Genomic DNA, 27,330 nt, shown 5'->3' on the forward strand with positions numbered 1-27,330 from the left:
CAATAATAAATAGTGTTTCATCATAAACTAACAATTCCTTTCTAAACCTTCCCAGAATAGAAGCCATGTTTGTTAAACAGAACAAACTGACTGGGCTTCCTTTAACGGGGAGTTATTTACTAACACTACACACATTAGTGAAGAAGCCTGAAACCCCAAAAACAAGTAATTATGTACATGGTGCTAAGAACTGGACTGGGGGTACAATTCAAAAATCTCATGAGGCTGCCAATAAATGAGTGCGCTATAAGCAATAAAACATGTCACCCGATGTTTCAAAAGTGGGTGATTACTGCATCCATTACAGAAAGTGATATAATATCAGAGTATGAATGTATAAGTTTAATGGTAATAGGCCTTGCAATTTAGGAGCCTGAAAGTTTAAAGGAAGAGTAGCTACTGCCAAAATAAAAATGTCGCAGGTAGGGAAAGGATCTAAAACGTAGGCGCCACTGCTCAGAAATCATCCATGATTACAACAATAGTGGGTGTGAAATATTCAAGACACAGTGGAATGAGAAAAGTATTCACGCCTCTTCACTTTCTGCACACTTTATTTAATTTTAAACAGACATGTTTGCCATTTGTGCCCCTTAATCTACATTCAATAACCTGTAATGATAAAGTGAAAAATATGTTTTCAGAAAAGTTGGCCAATTTAATGAAAACCAAAGACTGAAATTGGACTCTTGGATGAAGTAAATAAAAAATCAGTCAACTTAATCGGCAAATGCACCTGAATGTTACACCATGCCGATGTTGTCTAACTTCTGGAACTTTCTATGTCACCACATTAACAGGTCACACAGTGCCACTACTGATGAGTGGTCATCTGCTGAGAGGGTGGTTAGCTTGTCATAAACGCCCCCCGACCCCCCTCATTCATCATGTTCTTATTCATAAGGCTGTGGGCCTGTGAGTGTTTGGGTGATCTGCTCATGAGGGTTCTTTATGGTATGATATGCCGGTTATTCCAATCACATTTCTCGTCAAATAAAAATGTAAGGACAAAAAATATTACTTGTACTTGATAAATTTCATAGAGTTTACTTGCATTATAAAAATTACAGTAGGTACGAGAAACAAAGACTTCATCAGACTGACTTCATCCACTTCAGAGCTGCATCAAGTCATTACACATTTGCTGTATATTCTCCGTACACGTACAGAACATGCCTCTGACCCACAATACCGACTATCACCTTGATTTAAATATGACACTGTATGTTATGTGTAAGTGACAACTAACAAAACACAAACACAAATAACACCACACTCCTTACTGCCTTTATTTAACAACAACTAAAGGATATGACGAAAATGAAAAAATGTAAAATGCAAATATAGGTGTTAAGCTTTGAGGTTCTTATAAGGTCATGTTGTAGATCAAAAGTCATTAACTGTTCTGTATATGTGGCCCAAGAAATAAAAGCTCAAAAAACAGTGAGCTGAATGAGCAGAAGAAAACTTAACAAAGCTCCCGTTTAATCTAAAGCACTTCTTGACCATTAAAATCATACAAGCCACTGCATGGCACCTCAGGTAATCCACAACACAAGCACTTGGACAATCGTGACTTGGTGTTTAAAAGATGTTGATAAGAGAGTACACTGAAAAAAGTCTGAGGAGAAAATGGCACAATGCATGCCAGCTAGTAACATACTTGAGAAGGTCTTCTTTTTCATTCTCCATTTCCACCTTCTCCTCTTCTTTCTCGGGGTCTCTCTCTTTCTCCTTCTCATCTTTTTCTTCTTGGCTGCTGCGGCTCAACTGCTGTTGCTGCTGTTGTTGCTAGGAAAAGGGAACATAAGAGCACTTAAAAAAGATGAAATATATTACGTTACAAAAATGACAGTCTTTTTTAATTAAACTCAATAAATACAAACGAGAAGCAGACTAAAATGTCAAGTTTCTTCAAGTTTGAATGAATTTTGCAAAGTAATACATATCAAAGAGAGTGAACAAAGTATGCTCAGGCCAAAAGAACGGTGAGCTCCATTTCCCTGTAACTACTGGAGATTCTTCCATTGTAAATGCAACGCCTATTATTGTCAGTTCTTGAATATGTCAAATTTTAACTCTTTGAGGGCTGAATATTTTTTCCAAAAAAACAACGGTTTCACTCAGAAATCAGTATAAAATGTCTGTTGCTGCATGCTGTGGTTGCCAGTTTGCCAAGAATGTGCAGCAGGCTTGCAGCCAGGCTGTCTTCGTGTTGGTGGGACAGCAGCATCGGTCACGGTCGCAGTGCATTACAATCTGGTTTCTACCTCTTATCATTGTTAAATGGCAATCATCCCTGGCGAACATTCGTCAGTACCACGACTAGCTGGAGACCAGTCAGCTGAAGCTGGAACCTCACATTCGTTTTCAATTACTTGTATCAAAAACTGAGTCTAACAAGTCATAGTCCAGTTCAGAGATAACATACAAGACGCCGTCCACGGAGTATATTGCTTTACACATTTGCTTTGATCTCTCTCCAGATGTCCGGGCCATTTTTGCCGTTGTGTGCACCTTGCTGCTCATGATAGTGCAGTGAATCTCTGTCAAATCAATGGATCTAACTTTCCTTCTAGCAACGAGAGTCCAACTAAAACGTAATGGTTAGTTTTGTCACAGTTTACAGTCGATTACCGATTATTGTCAACTTCTCCTTTCGACAAAAGTCGACATCAGCCCTGAAAGAGTTAAAAAAGTCATAAAGGTTTGACACAAGGGTCTTCCAAACTAAAGAAGCACCTATACAAGCCAGTGTTACATACAGGATTTACTACAAAGTTATTTGTAATCCTTTAGATCTGTGTATGGCTATAATTAATTAAGTTGGCTAACTATTTTTGTGAGAGAATGGCATATAAAAGAATTCAGACGTAAGCATCAGTAGACTTTGCCCCCTAGGAACCAGGTTACCCGAACTATTGTTTAACATTTCAGTAATTATTTACCACTCTGACGCTGATCTTTCTAACCATAAAATAGGCCATTATAATAGCAATTGACAAGAAGCATTCAAAATTAACTGCAGAATTCTGGAATTTGAGGGTTCCTCTAGCGTGCCTCTTCATCTTGCACAATTTGGCTCAAAAATTATTCAGCACATCGTCATCTCATAACAGGCTCATGTTTTGAGTTTGGAATTTTTCCGCTCAGCCATTTTAGCTCTTGACTGTCCACAAGAAACTGTGACACACAGACAGACACAAACCCATCATTGAGATGTCGATGTTTTTGGTATCGGGGACCCTAAAACGATGAGATCCGTCGAAAACCGGAAATCAACATTTTTGACAAAGATAGGTTATGGTGGGGGAGGGCGCAAAGCAAAAAACAGCAATAACCCCCTAGAAATAAACTGTGAATGTTCAATGTATGTGTTACAAAGATGAATATAATTCTAAAAGATAAAACAAAAGATGTCTGTAAGCTGTTTCACTTATGGTGCGTCCGAGTCCATGGCAATTCAACACACTACAGATATCCCAGCTTAGGACTTTTGAATATGCGGTCTTTGTCACTGCTGTGCCTCTCGGACTGCTGCTGCTTCTCTGTGAAGGCTCCCCTTTGTCTTCCCAGAAGAAACTGCTTCAGTCTGAAAACATTTAGATTTGGATAATAAGCGGTTTGTGTTTTCCAGGTGCAAGAAACAAAGAGATTCCTTTTGGTCTAGCTGGTGTCAAGTACATCTCACACATACACACACATTATATATATATATATATATATATATATATATATATATATATATATATATACACACACACACACATACACACACACACAGTGGATATAAAAAGCCCGCATGCCCCTATCGAAATGCTAGGTTTTGTGTGTTTAAAAAAAAAAAAAATGAAACCAAGAGAAATCCTGTCAGAACATATTCCTCCTTTATTACAAAATGACAATTTACACAAAGAAGGTGAAAACAAATCAGAAACTGTTCAGTGCAAAAAGGAAAAAAGTACAAAAAACCTGGATGCATTAGTGTGCACCCACATACCCCCTAAACTAATACTTACTTGAAGTAACTTTTGATTTTATTACAGCACTCAGTCTTTTTGGGTAAGAGTCTATCAGTTTGGCACATTTGGATTTAGTGATTTTGCCCACTCCTCCTTGCAAAACATTTTCAGATCAAGTGGGTATCTCCTGTACACAGTTCTCTTCAGGTTGCCCCACAGATTTTCAACTGGATTAAGGGTCTGGGCTATTCCAGAACATTGATCCTCCTTTGATGAAGCCATTGCTTTGTTGATTTTTATTTATGCCTTGAGTCATTGTCATGCTGAAAGGTGAAGTTCCTCTTCATCTTCCTAGCAGGTCCATAAGGTTTTCTGCCAAAATAGGCCAATACTTGGGGTTCTTCATGATTCTGTCCACGTTGACTAAGGCCCCAGTTCCAGCTGAAGAAAAGCATTCCCAAAGCCTGATGCTGCCTTCACCATGCTTCACTGTGGGTGTGGTGTTCTTTTGATGATGTGCTGTGATATTCTGGCACCAAACACATCTTTTGAAATTATGGCCAAATAGTTCAACCATGGTCTCATCAGACCATAATATATTTTTCCAAATGATTGTAGGAGACTGAGTGTACCTTTTGAAAAGTTTAGCCAGGCTTGGGTGTTTTTCTTTGTGAGAAAAGGGTTCTGTCTCATTACCCTAACCTTCAATCCAGAGATATAAAGAATACAACCATTTGTTGTCACATGTAAGGAACAACTAGTACTAGCCAGGAAATCCTGCAGCTTGGTAAATGTTGACCAGTTTTCGCTTTGTCTTCTCATCAGTCTCGGAGGGACGTCCTGATCTTTGTAGAGTCACTGTTGAGCCATATTTTCTCCACTTGTTGATGCGTTTCTTCACCATGCTCCATGGGATGTTTAATGCTTTGAATGCTTTTTTGTAACCCTGTCTTGATTGCTACATTTCAATGATGAGATCGCATCCATGTTTTAAAATCTCTTTGTGGACCTTGGCTTTTAGGGTCTGTTACAACCAAGAGGATATCAGAGTAATCCTACAGAAACAGCCAAAAGTTATCTGAGCTCAATCAGAGCCACCTTAATTGATGTCAGGTGTATACTACATACTATTTGAGATGAGACTTGTTTTGATTGATTGATTCGGAATGCAACCACATGCTTGATCATTAAAGGTTTTAAACACTAAAGACATCAGGTTTTTGAAGGATTTTTTTTTTAATCACTAAACAGTTTCTAATTAGTTTTTACCTACTTTGTATATATAGATTGCAATGTTGAAACAAAGGTGGAATAATTTCTGACAGGGTTTTTCTTCGTTTCATTTTTGTATTACACAAAATTGCAATTCTGGCAAAAGTGTGTAGACTTTTTATATCCTCTGTGTGTGTGTTTGTGTGTGTGTATATATATATATATGTAATATATATATATTATATTCATTGCATTTGTAGCAGTTGTAGTCCCAACCTGAACTGTGTGGGTGGTTACCTACCAGGTAATACTTGTGGTTGGTCTGTCAATTGGCAAACATCCGCCACGGTGCCCTCTTTAGTTGCGAGAAGCAGATCATGGAATGTTGCATAGTTTACTGTCAAATAATGCAAAGAGTACGTGACACGTGTTTCACCCTCATTTGGGCTCATCAGGCATACACACTCTACTGCTCCCCTCTCTGGGATCGAACCTCAGACGTCAGCGTAAGACACAAAGCACCCTTTACGCTGCGCCACGGCATGTGGTTCGTTTATTTGACACCCTGTAGGTCCAGAGTAATTACATTCATTGCATTCGTAGTCTGAGTCCCGACCTGAATTTTGTTGGTGGTTACATACCAGGTAACGCTTGTGGTTGGTCTGTCCTATATATATAGATATATATATATATATATATATACACATACATGCACACACTGTATATGAGAAGCAGCTGGCCTCCTGGCCAGGTTGGTGGGTTTCGTTTCCATGCAAATCCCCCGTAAAATGGAAGGACAGGGGCAGAATGGCTATCGGAACTGCATGCTCCCCGAAGCTGCCCAATGCTATGGGAAATGTGGCTGCCAGGGTGCACACCTGTGCCCCTAACTCCTGAGACACCATATGTTGTTTTTCATAAATACCGTAGCTGCCACAGGCTATCCATTTCTCCATTTCCACTTCTCTTTGATCCTTTTTTTTTAGACTTCCTCTTGCTTCCCTTCTTTTTTACTACACTCCTCCTCAGGTTTGTCTACAGCTTCCACCATACCCCTAAGTGAAGAGTGGGGCTCAGTGGATCCTTTTATTCTGGACCTGAGGGATACTTCTGGACATGTGACCATCCATTGAGAAAGTGCCTCCAGGTCAGGCAGACACTTATTCTGAGCAGCGCCCTCTGGCAGAACGCATGGCATGCAGCAGGGTTGTACTTCAGGGCTACAATACCCAGACTGCCCTACTGGTACATGCATGAGTACTCCAGCCCCAACATGCTGCCACCTGGCAGCCTGGAGGAGCATGCAGTTCCGCTAGCACTTTATGGGGGTTTCATTTGGACACAAAACCAACCAACGCGGTTGGGAGGTTAGTCACAGCTGACTGTTCGCTACTATATATATTTATTTGTGTGTATGTGGCTCTAATTGTGGTAATCTTTTAATTCACACAGCATCCTGATAATGCTGTCAATTTAAGTGTCAACTAATAGAGCAGACACCTTACTGGATTAAACTGAGCAGGACACGGCCACCAGCATATGTAAAGATGGAAGACGCACTACATGTTAAATAACACATTGACTGTATCAGGCTGAACATGTGCAGCTGTTTCCACAGTGAGGCATTACACGCTATGGATCGACTAACTCACAGTGCACAGACTGAGTGGGGAATCCATGTTGCAGATTTGAACTAGACTTTGGCAAAGACTTTGCAAGGCAGCTTTTTTGAACGACACAGTGGGACAACATTACATACAGTCAAAAGAGCAGTCGATGCCATATGCACTTCGTCAGGTCATGGGGCACTGCATTATCCACTGAGAAGAAGTCAATCTTAAGTGTTCTCTCATTTTTTGGACTGCATAAAGATACAAACCCGAATGGTTGCACAATGAGATGGAGTGCACTACCCAAACTAAAACAGAAATCATACCACTAGAAACATATTTAGTCCAGTTATTCAAGCAGCTGTGCCTACAGGAGAGCACACACCAATACGCATGCTCCTACTCATCAGGGCAGGCCCCAGAACAAATGACAAGATACTTGCCAAGCTAATCATACTTAGAAAAAGGAAAAGCCACATTTTGCACTGATAGACAATTTAAGGAGAATTTGACGTTCCACATCATCAATTTCAAACTAACTATTTTCACTGCACACAATGAGATGCAGGCCTTAAGCCAGCTGGCTGCTCTACGCCCACGATGTATCACAGCTTCAGAGCCTTTCAAGGCTGCCTGATAATCCAGGCTTATAAGCTTTGCTATAAAAGGTAAACTGTCTGTGCAAAATGTTTGTGATGTGTGCCCATGTTTTTTTTTTTTTTGACATGAAGAACAGATTTTAATTATGAGGGCACTGAGTTTTCCTGCCGGTTTTTAAAGATGCAAATTCAAATGCAGGAGGATAGCGTCACAGGAAAATAAAACAAGCATTCCAAAGGGCTTGGAGAAGGATCTTGGAGTTCACGGACAGTGACGTCACTGATGGACACAACTGGTATATACTCACAGCTGGCCTGAAGTCACTGCAGTCCTGGCTTTGAAAGAGAGGTCGGACATATTTAGGACCCCACCAGAAGAAAATGGCCTCTATTTTTAGAAGTGTTAAATGACTAAACATTTTTGGTAATGTATTATAGCATGTGAACAGAAATACAGCTGCATCTGGAAAACAAACACCACAACTTAAGATGTCCACAAACCACAAAAATGATCTTCACCCATCACCTCCTTCATGTGGAAATGAACATTTTAGTGGAATGAGACACATTCATCATGATGAACAATTTGTTTTCTTCCTGAAAACTATTATAAAATGCACAATATAAAATTTGTAAACTGTACAAACACTGTTATTATACTTAAGATGTTTTTTTTTCCCTGGTACTCTCCAACATCCTCCAGAAGTGCATGCTAACTGAGAACACTTGTCATCATTTAGTGTCTGGTACAAATACAATGCAATCAATTCTCGCCATCCACGGAGGTCGCGTTCCTGGAAAAACTACACGGATTCAGAAACAACAGATACTGAAGCAGAAATCTTAGGGAGAAATGGGGTTATGTTTCTGCAGGTGGGGGAAGATGTGGTCAGATGAACATGCTGGCTCTCTCCGTGCTCACCCCTCGAGGATTGTTACTGAACAATGCACAAGTTCAACTACAGAAACCTTGTTACGACTTTAACTTCCTCTTTAGTGAAGTTCGATTGGCAGGGCTGACTCGAGGGCCTCACTAAGCCATCTAATCGGTAGTAACAACAGACAGTGTGTACAAAGTGCAGGGACTTCATCGGTGTGTGTGCTTATGACCTGCACTTCCTGGGTGCTCCTCAGGGATGTGGATCAATGGCAAGCCCTGGAGCCCATCATGAATGGCCTGACCTCCAATTTTTGGTTAGTTTGCGCCTCACATAGGATACTGTGAGACCTGAATCTGGCTCCTCAATATTATGTCATTTCAAATAGGCTCTGAATGAATGAAACGAAGTAACTATTTTTGATAGAAAATGGTACAGCAAAATCTGAACTGAATTAATAGCAACAAAAGAACATGCCAAAGCAGGTAGGCTCAGCAGAATTGATTCTTAATTATTATTACCTCTGATAATATGTCAAGTCTCATTTCAGATGTCACAGTTAGTAGCACATGATCTGCTGAGAAGGCCTGTGCACTTTACATGGCATCAGAAAGTTGTACAACATATCCATTGAGAAACATGGCCCAGTGATGCACGGCATTTTTATCCCAAGTCCCTACGCTTCACATTCTTTTCAACAGTTACCACCAGCATGGATGCTGGTGAGATTATATGATGATTTACATATTCTGCATCTTTTAAAAACATCCAGCAAAAGAAGAGTTTGTTAAAACTACAGCAAGAGACCTCATAGTGATATTCTCAAATCATCTTTAAAGGCCTTCTCTCCTAATGATACTTAGCTAAATTGTACAATTCTCATATCTAAAACTCTGTCCCAAATGGGCTTATTCTTTACAAGGGAGAAACACCAGAACAATAGAAAATGAAACATTGTACAGTTTAACCCACCTGATCTTCCATGAGCTCTCTAAATATGACCAACAGGCAGCAGCCATCAACAACACGACTGAACGCCACTTCACCAAAGGGGAAGGGCTGCCCGTCGGCCGCCTGCAGTCTCTCCTTGCTTCCAGTGAAACTGTTAGTTTCTCCCTCCGCCGAGTGCTTAACATACTGAGGCTGTCAACTAACCACAACGTTCCAGTTCTGATTTTGTAATTTACTGGAATTCTGGAACAGCTTAAAGGATTGCTGATGATTCATAATGTAAAAACCACAACTGTCGCAACCAAAAGCACTCCTTTGTTGGCTCTTTCTCCAAGCAGTGATTAATCTTCTGGGATCCCAGTTTTTAAAAAGTACATAAAATTGTTAGGGAATCGTGCTTATGTTAAAAAAAAGGGGTGGGGAGTGGAACCATAAAGGATTACTGAGCATATATAGTGATATAAAAGTGAAAGGAAAATACAGAGGGCGGGGTGCTTTGTTCTGAGCTGGCGTAGTACAAGACTTGCACACTTTTTATGACATGAGATGCTAAAGCCCATGTCACATTAGATGACTATTTCTGCAATTTTCAGTCATAGCCTTCATTTTCATAATCTTAGCCAGTAAGAGTGGTGCACTCGCGTGAAGACAATCACCTAATGGGAGACTTACCCACTGTGTGAGACCAACTAGCCTGCGACTGGCTAGGACAAAATCAAACCAGTCTGATATTCTCATTAGTCGGAGGGGCAGGCTGTGTATGCAGGAGAGCCGACAAACCAATGAATGTTCATCGAGACGTACAATGCTAAGGAATGTAGTGACGAGGAATAAGGAACTCACAAACAGACGAGAAGATAAACTCTCTGATGCCTCATATTTTATGTACTAAAACAAAATGGGAAAAAGAACTAAAGGGCCGAGGCTGCTGCTGAACTTGCTACAACTTTTAACCCTTCCTGAAGCACTACTCCATTAAGCAATACGCTATTCGCTGTCAGAAAAAGGGGTGAGCACAACTGCACCGCAGGATTGGCGCTTAGTCAGTAAATGTGACATTGACTGCGATTTTCAGTCATGTAATTGGACATGATGCGGCAACAAGGCTGTGATCAGCAAATCTGACATACCCCAGGAAAAAATGTTGCATAATAGGACATCCATTTTAGGCTACATTTCTGAAATTTTTCAATTCAATTGGATTAACTACATCCAGGGAGGAAGGCGTTCACAGCTGAGGGAACCTTTTCAGGTTGAGACTCTATGCTGCCTGGCACATACCATGAGCACTTAAGAACTAATCGAATCAGATTATGCAGCAGCCTAATAAGTGTGGCATCTAAGCTCATGGGGTAGAGAGGATGACGTTCATGTTGCAGAGAGTATGTATGCCGAGAGGGTCAAGAGGCAGGTTGGGATCAGGTACCATTAAAGCTGCAGTGTGCTTTGAATACTTGAGTGCATTTCTGAGTTGGGCTTACCTTTGGGGGCATGCAGCACTGACACAGCAAAGATAGCTGGGTGGAATTGCTGAAATGAGCAGCTGAAGGGACGAGGTAAAGATAGTTTTGGCGAGTGCCCTCTTCTACGCGGTGGTGTGCTGGGGAGACAGCATAAAGAAGAAGGACGCCTCACGCCTGGACAAACTAGTGAGGAAGGCAGGCTCTATTGTAGGCATGGAGCTAGACAGTTTGACAATCAGTGACAGAGCGACGGGCGCTGAGCAGGCTCCTGTCAATCATGGAGAATCCACTAAACAGTGTCATCTCCAGACAGAGGAGCAGCTTCAGGGACAGACTGATGTCACCGTCCTGCTCCACTGACAGACTGAGGAGACCCCACACTATGCGACTCTTCAGTTCCACCCGGGGGGGTAAACATTAACATTACACAAAATTATTGTCTGTTTTACCCACATTGTTATCACTCTTTAATTTAATATTGTTCTTTATCAGTATGCTGCTGCTGGAGTATGTGAATTTCCCCTTGGGATTAATAATGTATCTATCTATTGTCAGGGATGCCAGGGGCAATGACCCGGCCGGGACTCCGTGAGGGACCAGAAGAGGGTCAAAGCCCACCCTGGATCACGTGGGGGCTGCCTTCCTGGTTGCTCTGGGGGCCACAGGTACAGGGCATGGAAGCTCCACCCTGTAGGGGCCCGTGGTCACCGCCATTAGGCGCCCCAATGCCTTGGGGACCTGTTAGAAGATTTAGGATGGCACCCGGAGAGCTGCCGGGAGGACAGCCGGCACTTCTGCCACAATGACGCGTGGCCAAGGGAGGAATGCCGGGAACACCTGGGGCTCATCCGGGGACTGCATAAAAGGGGCCGTCTCCATTCATTCAGCGCTGGAGTCGGGAGGAGGCAGGATGACGCACAGAGGAGGTGTGGAGGCGGCCCAAAGAAGGCATTTGTGGCCAGGACTGAGTGTGTTGGGGTGTTATTGTGCACTGAACTAGGTCTTAGTGACCATTATTTGGGTCTGTGTGACCATTTAATAATTGTAAATAAATGTGTGGTGGTTGAGAAACAACATGTCCGCCTGTCTGTGTCCGGGTTAGCTCCACACTATCTATCATATAGTGTGTGTGTGTCTGTCTGTCTGTCTGTCTATCTATCTATCTAAGAGGAGCCTGAGTTAAAGCTGTTTAAAGTATAGTTCAGAATGTAAGCCCAGGCTAAATTCCCTTCCAGCGGTTATCCACCTGACTGTTTATAGCCTGTCATCCTATCAACTGACTGCTCCAGTGACTACAAGTCAATTTGTACCTTACTTACCATTACAGAAAAAGAAGGAAGACCCATCATAACAGTCAAGATTCAAAGGTTTACGACAATACAATTAAAACGGATGTGGAAATAGGCTGAGAAGAACCTGATCTCTCTGACATGGCTATAAGAGTATCTCAGAGTTATCCTTTTTCCCAGACCCTGTTCAAATGGATTATGAAAGCTACATTTACTAGCAACATGGCCATTCAGCTCAGTCCAAAACTGATGACTATAATGAGCTACCTTGAAAGAAGCATCAACACTGACAATCAATGTGTCCAGAACAAAAATAACGTTGACAGCATTCCTGTAAGAACAAAATCTACCGTATATACTGCCGCTTAAGTTCTCCAGCGTGTAGGTCGGGGCTTAATTTAAGGTATTTTATAATGTCAGTCATATAAGTTGAATGCGATAAACTCACAATATTGGTCCAAGAGATTATAATTTGCTACTCCCATCTGAGAGAATAATCTCGGAGCACACAGCCTTTATTTTCTATGTAATGTGCCCACGTGACCACACGTAATACCCAAACTATTCCAGAACAACGTTTCCACTGATTTTTTGTATCTCACACCCTCATACACCTTAATCATAAGAGCATCCCTTATCTACAATGGAACGTTCGATCAATTAAAAGTTGTTGATTTGGCGAAAGAAGTTGGTAACTATGCTGCTGTTCAATTAAGATTCAACAATTAAGTAATAAACTGACATAGCTGAAAAGATTAATTATGTAGTCTAAAAATTCAGGTCATATTAATAGCTAAAACAGCAACAGTATAGCAGCCAAGTTATTCAAAGCATTAACTCCATCTCACTGTTAATGGAATCTGGGCCGAATTTATCAAGCGTCTTAGAATCACTCCTAAGAACTGTGCTGAACGTCACACTAGAATTACAATTTGTCACACCTCAGAGTAGGACATGAGAAGTAATTTACAAAAAGTCCTGGGTCCCAGTTCTAGCAAGGAACCACGTCTGAGAATGAATGACGTCAAGATTTTACAGCACCCCTTGTCACAAATTAACATTCATGAAGACATTTTGTAGTTTTCTGATACTAACTTTGAGACTTCACCACAAAAATAATCATAATAATAACAACACTAATAATCAAAGTATAAGGAGAAACAAAATATAATAAGGTAGGATATTGGGCTAAGATGAAAGTTAATCGTTGCCACATTGCAACATCGAACACCGAGCAGGAGAGACTGAGACACAGACACCGCATCAGAGTTAAGCCTGTTAATGGACACATCAATTTAACAATGAATGATCAACAGCAGAACTTCGGGAAGAATCATCTGTTACAGCATGGTAAACTAAGTTACTGAAACTCCACACAGCTGTTCCTGCACAGTTACTAAATTGCGTTCACTCTTGCTTTCTTGGAGGGTTTATTTTACTAACTAGACATTAAGCCCGTTACATTAATGGGCGCTAGAACAGTATTGCATAAACATTATTAGGGACAGTCTATATTAAATGGCAAGGGAACCTGACCTCATTCTGTTTGTTGTCTTAATTTTTTTGTTAAAAATATTTTTGCAAGAAGCCTAAAGTAAAATAATATTAAAAATAAAATAGAAACGTATATGACAATACAGTAAGTATAATTAATATTGCCTTAGTGTAAAACTTTATAACAATCTGTAATACACAATATCTGAAGAAGATATTTAGGAAAATGTTTTTATTTTTTTACCTCAGGAAATTTTTCAATAAAATTTCATTATAGACAACATTTTTTGTAAACACTCTTGTTCAGGACCATCTACAACCTTGAGAACAACATCTGTAAAACTTCTAACTCTTGATAATGCAACATATAACTGACCGTGGCTAAATACTGGTTCTGCAAGTAAATGGCAACTTTTTCTATGGTTTGCCCTTGAGCTTTATTAATTGTTATGGCAAAGGCTAATGTAACTGAAAATTGTCGCCTTCTTATGGAAAAGTATGTGTGGCGTCTCCCCAGCAATGGATTTTATGTGCGCGGCCGCGATTACCCAATCAGCACTCTCCCCAGCAATGCTGTCCTTTATTTGCTTATCATGCGCGGCCACGGCTACGCCATTCACTGTGTGTTCTGCTTCCAGTGTGTGTGCATCCACGATGCCGGTCGTGCGTGTTGCACTGAGCCTCGCACATGCTCACTTCACCAAAAGACACAAAAATTTGTAAGGGCATTCAAAGTTTGGTGTGAAATTCAGGAAGTGCTTGGTTATGACACACCAAAATCATTGCTATTGCAAAGGTGCCTCATCCCCGTGGCCAAAAAGCATAACGTTATAACACTTTAACTTCAGCTGACAGTGCGGGGCTTGTCCGTATAGATGGACCGATTACATAATGAACAAGAATATTATAATGCTACAAATGTTATTCCCTCAGGTAAGCTTGTTGCTGATGCCAGTGCAAATGCTCAGCATTGAGTTGTAAGGCTCTCAGTCATGTAAAAAAGTGACTTACTCCATTAAAATGCTTTCTTCCAAATACTAAGCACAACTATAATAATAATTCTTTGCATTTATATAGCGCTTTTCTCACTACTCAAAGCGCTCAGCAATTGCAGGTTAAGGGCCTTGCTCAAGAGCCCAACAGAGCAGAGTCCCTTTTAGCATTTATGTGATTCGAACTGTGTAGATCCCTAGCCACCAGCAACTATCATTTTCAGTCTCCTACAATCAGTTACAGCCAAATGAAATATAAAAGATTCAATTTAATAAACTTGGAATGCTCATTTCTGAATTCTAAAGGACACATACAAGTATAAATGGGAGACCTTCACATTTTCTTATTTATTCTAAACACCTTCACATCTCTGCAGCTGAACAAGCTTATTTGGTATTTAGTGTTTCTGCAAGGTCCTATACTGTTCAGACCTCTGATTTGGCTATCACTACTCTCAAGAATTCCAGCATGTTTTTAGTAAAAGTTTTTTTTTTTTTTGTGGTTTCTATAATAAACTGAGGTCTGTAAAAACAATACAATGCACTCTGAAAGAAAAATAAACAACAAAAAAAACAATCACAGTGTTCACATAAACATCCCAATAATTACACGTCATACAACTAAAAGAAATTTCAACAAAGATTAATATCCAATATGCTTCCTTGCAAATCTCTTGGTATGGAGATCAACATGCTCACCTTTTGCATAAAAAAAACGAAAAATCCAACAAGTACAATCCCGTTCAAGCTACAGTCATTACACAAACCAATTTAAAATCAACAGTGAGACAATATGCATCGTGCAGCATTCACATGACTATCATTAATAACAAAATGGAGAGACAAATGATTAGAAACCTAACGGCAGAGCTAATTCCTCATTGGCAAGTCAGAACAAAAGAGCAGACTTTTGGTTCTTCTTCAATAATTAAGTGAAAGCGACTGGCACAAGAATATCCAAATCGGGACACGAAAGTGTCCATCGCTTACTTCTTCTTAAAACAGAAAGGCACAGTGATGTATGGTGCTGCTGCTGCTGCATTAATTTCTTATAAAGTCACCTCTGAATGCAGAATTAGGCTGATAAAAGTTGGGATTCCAGGACAATTCAAGCAGAATTGTACCCTCTAACACCCCTCTGTAGTCTGACCACAATGACAGTGTATACATTTCAGCACATTTATGTTTGAAGAATCTTTTATGAATACAAAACACCTAACCATCGCATGTTCCATTTTAAAGCCGTGGGCATTAATATAGAGTTCCCTGTACTTTGTGACTATATCAGCCTCCACTGTTCTAGGAAAACTTCCCAAAAAATTCTTGAGTATGTTTGGGAATTTGTGCCCATTAAGCCAAAAATGCATTTGTGAGGCCAGGTAGATGTTGGACAAGGAGACAAGGCTCAAAACCAGCATTCCAAATGATCCCATAGTTGTTTGGTAAGGCTGAAGTCAGGCCTCGGTCAATCCTCGAGTTCCTCCATGTCTTTTTGGACCTGGCTTTGTGCACAGGGGCACAGTCATGCCAGAACAGAAAAGGACCTTCTACAAACTATGAATGCGCAACTGTCTTAAATGTTTTTGTTTGCTGTGGCATTAACAGTGTCCTTCTCTGGAACCAAGAGACCTAGCCTAGTCCAAACCCTGCCATTATCCCTCTTCTGCTAAACGTTACAGTGGACAAAATGCAGTCTGAAGGGTGGCTTCTCCTGGCATTCGCCAAGGCCAGATGGGTCCATCAGACTGCCAGACACTGGAGTTTGATTCATCACTCAATAAAACACATTTCCTCTGCTCCAGAGTCCAACAGCAGTGCACTTTATGACACTCCAGTCAAAACTTGGCATTACACATGGTAATCTTAGGCTTGTGTAAAAGTGCTCGGCCATAAAAACCTACTTCACGAAGCTCCCGATGCACAGTGCTGGTGCTGATGTTGCTTCCAGATGCAGTTTGAAACTCTGATGCAACTAAGGATGGCTGCTTTTTATGCGCTAGTGCTTCAGCACTTGGCAGCCACACTCTGTTGTTTTGTGTGGTTTACCACTTTGTGACTGAGCTGTTGTTGCTCCTTGACTCATTCCATTCACAGTAACAGCACTTGCAGCTGACCAGGGCAGATCTAGCAGAAAAGAAATTTCATATACTGTACTGACTTGTGGCAAAAGTGTCACGTCACTGACCTCTTCTGTACAACCCAGAGTTTGTCAGCAGAGATTTCATGGCTATGTGCTTAATTTTACGCACTTGACAACAATGAAACGCCTGTACTAAATAATTTGGAGGAGTGTTCACATACATCTGGCCATATAGTGTACATATGTGAAATATTCATTTAGGCAAATACAGAATACAACTGTTTAACTACATGAGTACGATCAAGATGTAATAGATACAAACAAAAAAATATGTATCGTTCCTCAGAAAAGTAAGTCTGAACCTTACCTGGCTCCTACCACGACGACGATAGTTTCTTCTTACAATACTTTTATAGTTTTCATTTTTCTTGGTCAGGTAGTAGTAGAGAACACAATCAGCCACAGTCTAAAATGAACAATATATATAAAAACATTACAGGTGTGTTTCTTAAAAATTCTCATCAGTTTACTGTCCGACTTTTGTTGATACCCATAAACCTGCTGCATGCATTTACCAGTTGCTATCTAACCTCCATCATTTTACTTGCTTCTCTGTTAGTGGCTGACATGAATCAGAGTATTTAACACATATATACTTTTAGGTTAAAATCATTTAATGAATCCCACCACAGCCCTCAAGCTGAACATGATCACAATCTGAAATGTATAAACTGAAACTTTATAGGGCTATGGTCATATTGCTTATTTTGAGTTTGTGGTGACAGTGCATCAGGAACAGCACCATTTAAAAGATGTCCACTCCCCCTGTCCTCCATCATAATCAATCAACTATCAGAAGATGTCAGTCACGAGGTGTAATACCTGAGGGGAAAAAAATCATCGAGCACACACTGATAAAAATCAGCAAATACAAACATACACCTCACATTAAAGGACCGTTCACATAATCCAGTGTCTCAAAGCCCAAGTAGCCCAACTTTTATTGCAACTATTCGAATCCAGATTTGTCGGCAAGGACTTCTTAATTTTATAAGGCTGAAGATGTACGTAACTGACGCACAGCTGGGTGCTTTTAAATTTTTACTGTATGGAGGTATGGTGTAATATTTGGAATATTTTGGCTAGATCTCAGATTTCTATGTGGTGTTATACTCTTTTCAGTGAACCTACCGTCACTCACAGTACATATAATCAACAGCATCAATCTGTGTAAATAAAATTCTAAATAACGACACCATTGAACGCATGGTGGGATCAATAGTGTTTTGTCGTGTCTCAGCTGGAATGCAAAATCGATTTCTGATTCTTTGATTTATGTTATGTGCATCGTTCTTTATTTTTGGTTTTGTCAATGTCCATGTGTGTTGTGGGTGGTCGCCCAAGAGGTGAGGCCACGCACCAAGAAATGCCCCCCATCCAGAGGGTCTTCCACAGTTCCTGGCAGTTCATTTCTAATTTGTTTGGGAGTTTAGTGAGTGTTTCTTAGTTCAATTCTGTGCTTTTTAGATTCACTGGAGTTTTGACCATTTTGCTGTGTTTGATTTTGCATTGCATTTTGTACTGAGATGTGTTCGCCTTGGATTGCACCTTGCTGGCAACTCTTTTTTGCCTTTTGTACTGTACAGAGCTTCATATCTTTACATATCTTTTTCTGAAATAAACCCTTGGACAAGAACTGTTTTATCTGTTTTTCAAGTTCAAATGTGCCAGGCAAAATGTTTCTGTCCAACCTGAAGCAACCCTTTTTGCATCTACCCTGACTAAATGCCTAAACGAAGAAAATACAATCTGACAATTGTTTTGAAAGTGCCATTGTACATTAGCACTATTAGGACAGTTATTTTAAATTTAGAAAAGTGAATAACTCATTATGATACATCTGGAAATATTCCTAGAAGATGCACTTTGCCATGGTATTGATTCACACAGGGGGTTCTGCTCATAAACCATATGTTATTAAATTGCCTTTCCACTTGCTTTGATTTTATCAACTGACAAAAGTCTGAAGGACTCTTGGGAACACAATTTTCAAAAAGCATTCTGAATACATCAGATTAAAAGTGAGTTTACTGACAGTCTTAATACTGCATCCCTTACACTGTTCAAGTTTGTTTCAGCAGGGGAGAATGAAAGAGAATTTCAACTTTCTTTACATTCCACAAGATGCTCACCTTTCTCTCCAAAAAAGAAGCAATCAAGCCAAAGTTCTTTGGGTGCTGGATAAACCTGTGGATCAAAAGAGGAAAAAGATTTAATAATCAGCCACATTTAGCCATGCTCTTTGAAATGGTTGTGCCAGTGGTCACTTAAAATGCTGGCATTCTGCACAGAATGCTAAATGGACATCTACAAGGACTGTACATGTTAAATAATGAGAAATATTATGTTTCAAAAAACATACTCAAAGTTAGACTGATTATGAAAAACATTCACATCACATGAAGAAACAAAATAAATACCTGATTAATTCTTGGACAATGGAAGAATATGTAAACAAACTCTTCCGGATTACAGTTTTTACCCTTTGTTCCTAAAATCTGCTCAAGCTTTATGCCAGATGTGGGATTTTGGGTAACCGCTGTCCCTATATCCAACTTCATCTTCAAAATTAAATTCTGTTTTCACTTTGCCATTACAGAACATAAATAAATCCATCCATTTTCCTAACTCGCGTATCCAGGGCAGGGTCACAGAGCAGCTGGAGTCCTATTTTTGTTATTTTTAATTTACTTCCCGGGGTCTTATCCTGCTGGTGTTGCATTAATAACACAGTATGCAATGGATCTTTGACAAATGCTCAGACTAAAGATGCTTCTCCTCCAGGAATTGTCTGCCTTCATTTTGTCTTCTGTCTTCACACATTTTTCTAGCCCCTGACGCAGAGATGTCTTCTTCCAGACTTGCAGTAATAGGTCTGGGGCAAGCAAAGCAACACAGCGCCAAGGCCGAAAATGGGGATTTAGGTCTCACCACACCATAAATGTCAGTTTCACTTAATCTCAGAGTACACCACCTGATTTCTACAGTAAGCTTGTGGAGATGTTATTTGTAATAGTAAGGGGTTTTTTCTAGTGGTCTAATATGAAGCCCCAATTGTTTGTTTGTTAGGTTTTTTTTTTGTTCTTTATTTCGCATTATACAAATTAGGAATTTGTTAGTTTTTGCATACCCCTTAGTGTCAGAGCGGAGGGTCAGCCATTGTACAGCGTCCTTGGAGCAATTACAAGTTAAGGGTCTTGCACAAGGGCCGAGCAGAGTAAGATCTCATTAGACAGTGACAGGGATTCGAACTGGCAACCTTCTGGATACCAGCACAGATCCTTAACCTCAGAGCCACCACTCCGTCCCTAGGTTTATCATATGAATTAGCAGCCATTCTCAGAAAGCTAATGTTAACAAGTACTGTAAATAAATGTTTATTTAATTTGAATAGAATATAAGTTACACAATTTTACACTGATATTGGATGATTCTTTTATTACTTATAAAGGAAGATCCTTACTGCTCAGCTATCTTTGTAATGTAATAACAGAACCTGTTATAGTTAGCAAGTAAAATGAACAAATCAGATTTGCAAGCAAAGCAACACAACAATGTAGAGTTTTCGGACTGTGTGATGGTATGTCACATTATGTTGTGTATTTGTGCAACAAACAGAAACCTAAAAAGTAAAAAGATATCCATTTATTATCCAACCCGCTATATCCTAACTACAGGGTCACGGGGGCCTGCTGGAGCCAATCCCAGCCAACACAGGGCGCAAGGCAGGAAACGAACCCTGGGCAGGGCGCCAGCCCACCGCAGAGCACACACACACACCAAGCACACACTAGGGACAATTTAGGATCACCAATGCACCTCACCTGCATGTCTTTGGACTGTGGGAGGAAACCCACGCAGACACGGGGAGAACATGCAAACTCCAAGCAGGGAGGACCCGGGAAGCAAACCCAGGTCTCCTTACGTGAGGCAGCAGTGCTAACACTGTGCCGCCAATAACAAGACATGTCTGCTTTAAATAAAAACAAATTGATCAAGAACTTTTTCTTATTAAATATTATAATTTTTTTCTTTTTGTGCAAACTGTTTTTGAGTTTGTTTCCTAAAACTAAGGATACTTAGACTGTTGAATTATTTGCACACGCGTCATACTCACTTGCTTAAATCTTTCTATGAAGAAAGCCGGAGAATTTTGGAAACCCTGGTCAAACACGGCTATAATATGTCCAGGTGTTATTAAATGCAAATCCATCTCTGCCTGAGAAAACTGTTACTCCATCCTGTTGGCAGAACACGGCCATAATTCAAAGTCATTTGTGTACATTGCAAGAAACTCACAAGTCAATTATAAGCAATAACGGTATTTATACAAACAAAATGGTGACTTCTGTCAAATAAATCTAATGTTTCCATAAGTGTTCTCTTTCATTAGTAAGATATGCACTTTGCACATGTATACCCGGAGGCAAGCAGCACATCACAGCTGAGTGAATCTGCTTTCATCAAAGATCCCACCAACATGAAATCATACACACTAAAAGGCTCATTACCATTAGATAGTTGAGTTTCGCACCTTTCCAATTATAGCCTTTTTTTGATTTCGTATTGTCTTTTCACATGAGCTTTTGGAGGTCAGAGCACAGAGTCAGCCATTGTACACTGCCCTTGCAGCAATTGTCAGGGTTAAGAGCCTTGCGGAAGGGCCCAGCAGAGTAGGATCACTTCTGGCAGTAACAGGATTTGAAATGGCAAACTTTCCAGATACCAGTGCAGATCCTTAACCTCAGAGCCACCACTCTGTAGAGTCATCTATGACAGCTCATTTTAACAGAACATTATGCACAAAACCTATTTTACAGTGCATGGCGACTGTTTGGCTGACACGCAATAAGACTTGTACTACGGAAATGTCTTCTTCATCTTCAAAATAGAAAACACATGGTTAAAGAAGTCCTAGGAAAGCTACAGAATGAAAGTGAATGTGAAGATCTTGACTCAGAGTCTGATCACAGTTTTGAAATGCATGTGGTGAAGGACTCGATGCTATGCTTGATAAGTATTGCTTATAGTATAACTTTAAAACATTGAGGTGTGCAGTTTTACATTTCAAGCACCACAGGTTCAATTACCTACCTGGATGCTGTCTGTTGCATGTTCTCCCTATGTTAGATTTTTGAGTCCTGCTCTTTCAATTTCAACTTTGAGTATAAACAGTGTTTCTTAGCGAATCGGTGAGTACTTTGTACCTGTGCATTTCAAAGTTTCACATGAGGAAAAAGTGGGTGAGAAACAATGGTTCAGGTGTATATGTGGTGTGTTTAGCTAGCTCTGAAGGGTCCTGTCTCTGGATGTTTTCTGCATGGCTGCCAGAAAAGCTTTATCCCCACACTCTATAACTCAGGCACTTGAAGAAACTGGTATAAATATGTATATACAGTATGTGCTTAGTTTATTCGAGATGCTAAATGCAAGAAAAACAAAACAACAAGTGAAATAAATACATGAAAACACACTAAACTTCTGTGGGGTGACTACAAAAGAAGGCACGAGAAGTTAAGTGAATTACAGCACGTAAGCCCTAACCTAGTGGGCAAAATGTCACATCTCTTTGAGTTGAGTGGTAAACAGAAATTGTTTCAAGGATTGACATGAAAAATAATTTGGAAAAGTAACGGTTTAGATGAGGGAGTAATAATATGTACAGTACATAGTCACAAATTGTTTTCTTTTTGTTTCAGAGTGATATATAGTGTGTGTGTATTTGTGTGTATATGCATGTTATGTATTGTATGTAACGGCGCACTGCACAAATATACTTGAGCATTTCTAGTTTTCCTCTTTCTCTGTACGTTTATCATTCGTTTGCTCAGAGGTTGATGCACTTGCTGCTTCCTAATCAGCTCTTCTTTTCTCCACACTAGAGGCCCGCTTCTTCTGTTCTTCCGTCGGCATCTTTTTGCGTTAAAACTGGTTGTCAGTGTTTGTGTTGCAATTATTACTTAGTACGTTTCCCTTAATTTCTCACTTAAACTGGCACTTAAGTGTTCAATCTGCCTCAAGAATGATTTAAGATATGAAGAGGAAGGGGAAGTGACGGCGAAGGTGGTAGGGAATGAGAATGGCACCCATATGCATGCACTGCACAGCTGCCCTCCGCTGCTGAGAGTTGATTCTACAATAAAATAAAATAAAAAGAGGAATAACCTTGGAGGTCAACCATCACCCCGAAAGCGGATAGCAGACTCCACGTAGTATATGTGTACCAAATTTCAGGTCAATAGGTCAAACAGTTTGCGAGCGACAGGTGACTTAAAATCCTGGACAGGCAAACGAACAGCCACGGTAGTGTATTATATACGAAGATGTATGCTTTGTGGACAGAAATCCCTAAAGTGTTCATTTTTGTGTGTGTTATTTAGTTCATATTGGTGTAACAATGGTTTTTAAACATTGTCACACACGTGCGAGTAGGAGGCAGCTAAAGGGCCTGAGTAAGTGTAATGGAACATCTGACCAGGGGGCGGCAGAGCGCACTGACTGTCTTTCTCAGTTCCCTACAGACCTTTCCCAGGAAATCCTGCAAGGTTCCGGTGCCTCAGAAGATGTCACTTCCGAATCCGGCCCCCTTTGCTGACATCACTTCCGAAGCCGGCCCCTTTGCTGATGTCACTTCCCCAGCCAGCCAATTTGCTGACGTCACTTTCGCAAGCCGGCCCCTTTGATGACATCACTTCTGGTTCCGGCCATTTTGATGACATCAGTTCCCCTCCAGGCCTTTAAAGCCTCCATCTTGGGCTACAATAGCCAGTAGTAGTTTGGACTCTGTGGAATGCACTTCGTATTTCTGATACAACAAACCCTTTTGCAGCTGGGAAAAACAATACATGGGTGGCTGCCCCAAACCTTTATGATGTCTGTGGCATATTATTATCACAACATATAAATACTTTCATATTGAAAATTTGAAGTATTGTACTCATTACTGTATAGCCATTTGCAGCTCGTTTATTACATAAGCAAAATAATAGCCATTAATTTTTGGGTAAGCAACTTAGGTGCAATAACGCCAAAAACCCCTAAATGCATTAATGGGCCTCTTAGTGGTCTCCTGCCTTCTGAAGTCTTCCTTACCCCAATACTTATATTATTATACATCTTTATCTACTAGTGCTCACAAAAGTGCTGTATTCTCTCCATTTCTTTAGATTAAATTTAATGTGCTTTGGCGAGTTGTTTCTTGGTTTAAAAAAATATTCTTTTGTGAAAGTCTTGCCTATTTCTTGATTTCCATGTTGTCACTTTTAAATGCTGTACTAGCCAGCTAGGGAAAAGAGATGCATTTAACATGAACACAAGTGACACACTCTGAGAGCTAAAAGGTGTATTCCAGTGGATGAATTCTATAGATAGCTGGCTGTATCATCAGACTGACCGAAACCCACTTCTTTATTTCGAAGGCAAAAATAAGCCAAAAGCCTCTAAGTCATAAAGAGCTCTTTGAACTTAGAAGTTCCCATTCACAATTTAGTTCTGCATTTTCAAGTCAGCATAAAACCACAGAGAAGTTGCATGACATACAGAAACAAAAGGAGAAGTGTCTTAAAACATGAAATAAAAAATGAGCAATCTGAAAAGAGGTTGCTACATTCAAGAGAATACGCAATCAAACACAGCAACTATAAGGCTGGTTTAGAAAAACCAGGCATTCTACTAAAGAACACATATGCAGTATTTAAAAAAAACAATCCTCGATAGCAGACGCCACTATGGTCATAAAGGTTATGACCATTATGACCCACAGTGTGAAGCGCATTCAACAGCTCTAAAAATCTACACATCAACTGCACATACGAGGCACAGTGATTCAACTAGACATGTAACGTGTGTCTGCTGTTTATACAAGTTAGTAAAATGCTCAGCAAGAGCCTAAAATGTATTGTGACATGTTAGAAAAATCAATTTTCCTTCACTGGAATACAAATGACAACAAGGCCCTCCTTTAACCTCTAAAACGCCTTTCATGTCATGCTGTGACTGTGGTCCCCATTAACCATCAATCAATTTTTCCCAAAAAGAAGTGCATGAAGCTACAGATTAGTTTGACAGGACTGGAATAAGGACAGGAAACATCTTGGAGGACTCCTTTAACCTCAGGGCACATTCACTTGTAGCAGGATATTTTACCGTCATCTCACAATCTCACAGACAGAAAATTAAAATTTGTGGAAGAAATTCACAATTCTTTCCCTGTATGAGAAAGTCTTCACTGAAAGGACAGAATCCAAATGCAGCTCCAGTACCTGTATCAGACAGGTGATCAAACGTCACTTCATACAGCAACTATCAGAAGGCAGACCAGAATGCAATTGAAACCAATAAAACAGAAAGTGCAGTCAATGAATTAATGCTTTTATATATTTAAAGAACATAATCAAACACTGTGGCAAATGAGACGAGACCATCAGGTGCTAAGAAAAGGTTCAAAGCCAAACCCGTTAATGCACACTGTAACCACAGGGCCCTTCATCCACAATGGACACCAACAACCACACTGTTCTGTTTTCATTTAAAAGCATTTTATTTAAACAAAAACTATTTCCATCCACACTAGTGTTTTCACACTGTTTATGAAAGTATCTCTGTCCACCAAAAATGCATCTGATGTAGCCATCTGTCTACACTGGGCATGTCTGAATTGGCAGATGTAGGAAGATGAAGTGTCCTTCTTAATTGGATGGTTAATCCACCGGCCTGCAAATCTGTCACAAAACTGTTGCAACTGGTAAATTTGTTGTCTTGCACAAAAAAGGAAACAGTATAAAACTCAATTTTAATGCAACATAACAAATGCCCGCATTATCTGTGGCCGCAATATTGGAATACGGTTTTCTCCCAACAAAGGCGACCAGTCAGGGAATGAGACCTTGTAATGTGCAGGATCCATCCATCCATCCTCTTCCGCTTATCCGGGGTCGGGTCGCGGGGGCAGCAGCTTAAGCAGAGAGGCCCAGACTTCCCTCTCCCCGGCCACTTCTTCCGTGGCATGGTGGTTAAGGCTTTGGGACTGGGCGGTCTCGTGGCCTGGAACCCCTGCAGATTTTATTTTTTTCTCCAGCCGTCTGGAGTTTTTTTTTCTTTTTTTTGTCCACCCTAGCCATCAGACCTTACTCCTTTTCTATGTTAACTAATGTTGTCTTATTTTAATTTCTTATTTTGTCTTTTATTTTTCTTTTTTTCATTATATAAAGCACTTTGAGCTGCTTTTTGTATGAAAATGTGCTATATAAATAAATGTTGCTGTTTGAACTTCAAACCCTGAGGTTGTGGGTTTGAATCCCACCGCTGACACTGTGTGACCCTGAGCAAGTCACTTCATCTTTCTGTGCTCCATTTGGAAAAGACAAAAAGAAATGGAACCCATTGGATCTCATATATTGTAAGTCGCCTTGAATAAAACCGTCGACCAAATACATAAATAGAACAGTCAGTAACCAATTAGAGTCTTATGTTTTCAAAACTGTACATTTTCACCTATCCACACTAAAACGATAGGCAAGCCGGTGTTTTCACAAATACACAACTCTGGAGAGCATTTATAAAAGTCTCCATTTTCAGGTGCTAAAAAAGCTGCAGTACAAAAGATGAAAACGGAGACTAGTGTCTTTGTTTTTAAATGAACACACAGTAATATGGAAGGAGACTCTGCCCATTTACTAACACCAAGCAGAAGGAGCAGTGGCGACCCATGAGACCAAACAAAATCTAGGCATCTTTAGTGATAATGGAGATCTGAATATTGATAAACGGCAATCACACAAAGATGGCTAAAATGAAAATGCAACCTCTTCCTCTTCACTTTAAAGCCTGTAAGCCTTCATTTATTTATTTTGGACACCAAGACTCCTATAATCACTCAAAATGTATGCATAAAAGGATTGTATTACTTGGCAAGTGACTTCCATTATATAAACATTAGATAAATACTCATCTGATGAATATGCTGCCCTTTTTCAGAAGTGTTTAAAGCTAAGGCTTCCGTAGAATAAACTGATAAACTTGTAATCTGTTATTTTGCAGAATTTTTCAAAAACATTAACCATTTAAGTAGACACTCCTCTGTTCTGCTTTGCAGCACAAGGTCCTGTCTTTCATATGTGCCAAAACAATTACTATGAGTTATACATATTCAGATTTCAAAGGAGTATATGAAAATATTCACCAAAATCATAAATGATATTCTGAAATCATAAACCACTGCAGGATGGCCTAGAAGCCCTTTTTTAGAATTTAATGGCATGCTGAAACCATAACAAGAAGAGCAATGAGCTACTATGCAAAACACTAGAATAAAATAATGTTAGCATGCTGCCCCTGAATTTCTACTGCCAGAGAATAAGTCATTAAAGTCTGCATGTGCCAGGACCAGGACTCTTCGCATGCCACAGCCAAGGATCAATGGTAAACTGTGGGCACCTTCAACACAGACAATAGAAGAAAATCTTATGTGACTACGTAGCAGTGTTTCTCAACCTTTATGCCTCTGAAACCCAGTTCTGCTTTTTCCAAGTTCCATGACGGCCCACAAACAACATCTGATGAGCTGAGGGTTCCCCCTTCGTGAATGGAAAGCGGTTAGAAGAGCCCCTAGAGGGTGTAGGGGGGCACTACTGTGTAGCACTGTTGATCGCATGCAGTGGGCCGGGGATGTGTCACAACAACTCAGTACCTGAAACCCAAGGACAGCCACTTGCGATCCACCGGCAGCAACACACAACACAC

General features: G+C 40.2%; 1 protein-coding gene across 6 annotated transcripts in view; it reads right to left on the reverse strand.

Annotated features, from left to right (window-relative positions):
* ncor2 (nuclear receptor corepressor 2) overlaps positions 1 to 27,330 on the reverse strand; it is a 313,848-nt gene that overhangs the window by 93,118 nt on the left and 193,400 nt on the right. For all 6 annotated transcript variants that reach the window (XM_039772027.1, XM_039772028.1, XM_039772023.1 and 3 more), the window contains exons 13-15: positions 18,723 to 18,777; positions 16,898 to 16,996; positions 1,664 to 1,791 (exon numbers count right to left, since the gene is read on the reverse strand). In XM_039772027.1, coding sequence (XP_039627961.1) covers positions 1,664 to 1,791; positions 16,898 to 16,996; positions 18,723 to 18,777 — 282 coding nt within the window. The remainder of the gene's footprint in view (positions 1 to 1,663; positions 1,792 to 16,897; positions 16,997 to 18,722; positions 18,778 to 27,330) is intronic.

Source organism: Polypterus senegalus, chromosome 12, assembly GCF_016835505.1.
Source record: "Polypterus senegalus isolate Bchr_013 chromosome 12, ASM1683550v1, whole genome shotgun sequence".
Classification (NCBI taxonomy): domain Eukaryota; kingdom Metazoa; phylum Chordata; class Cladistia; order Polypteriformes; family Polypteridae; genus Polypterus; species Polypterus senegalus.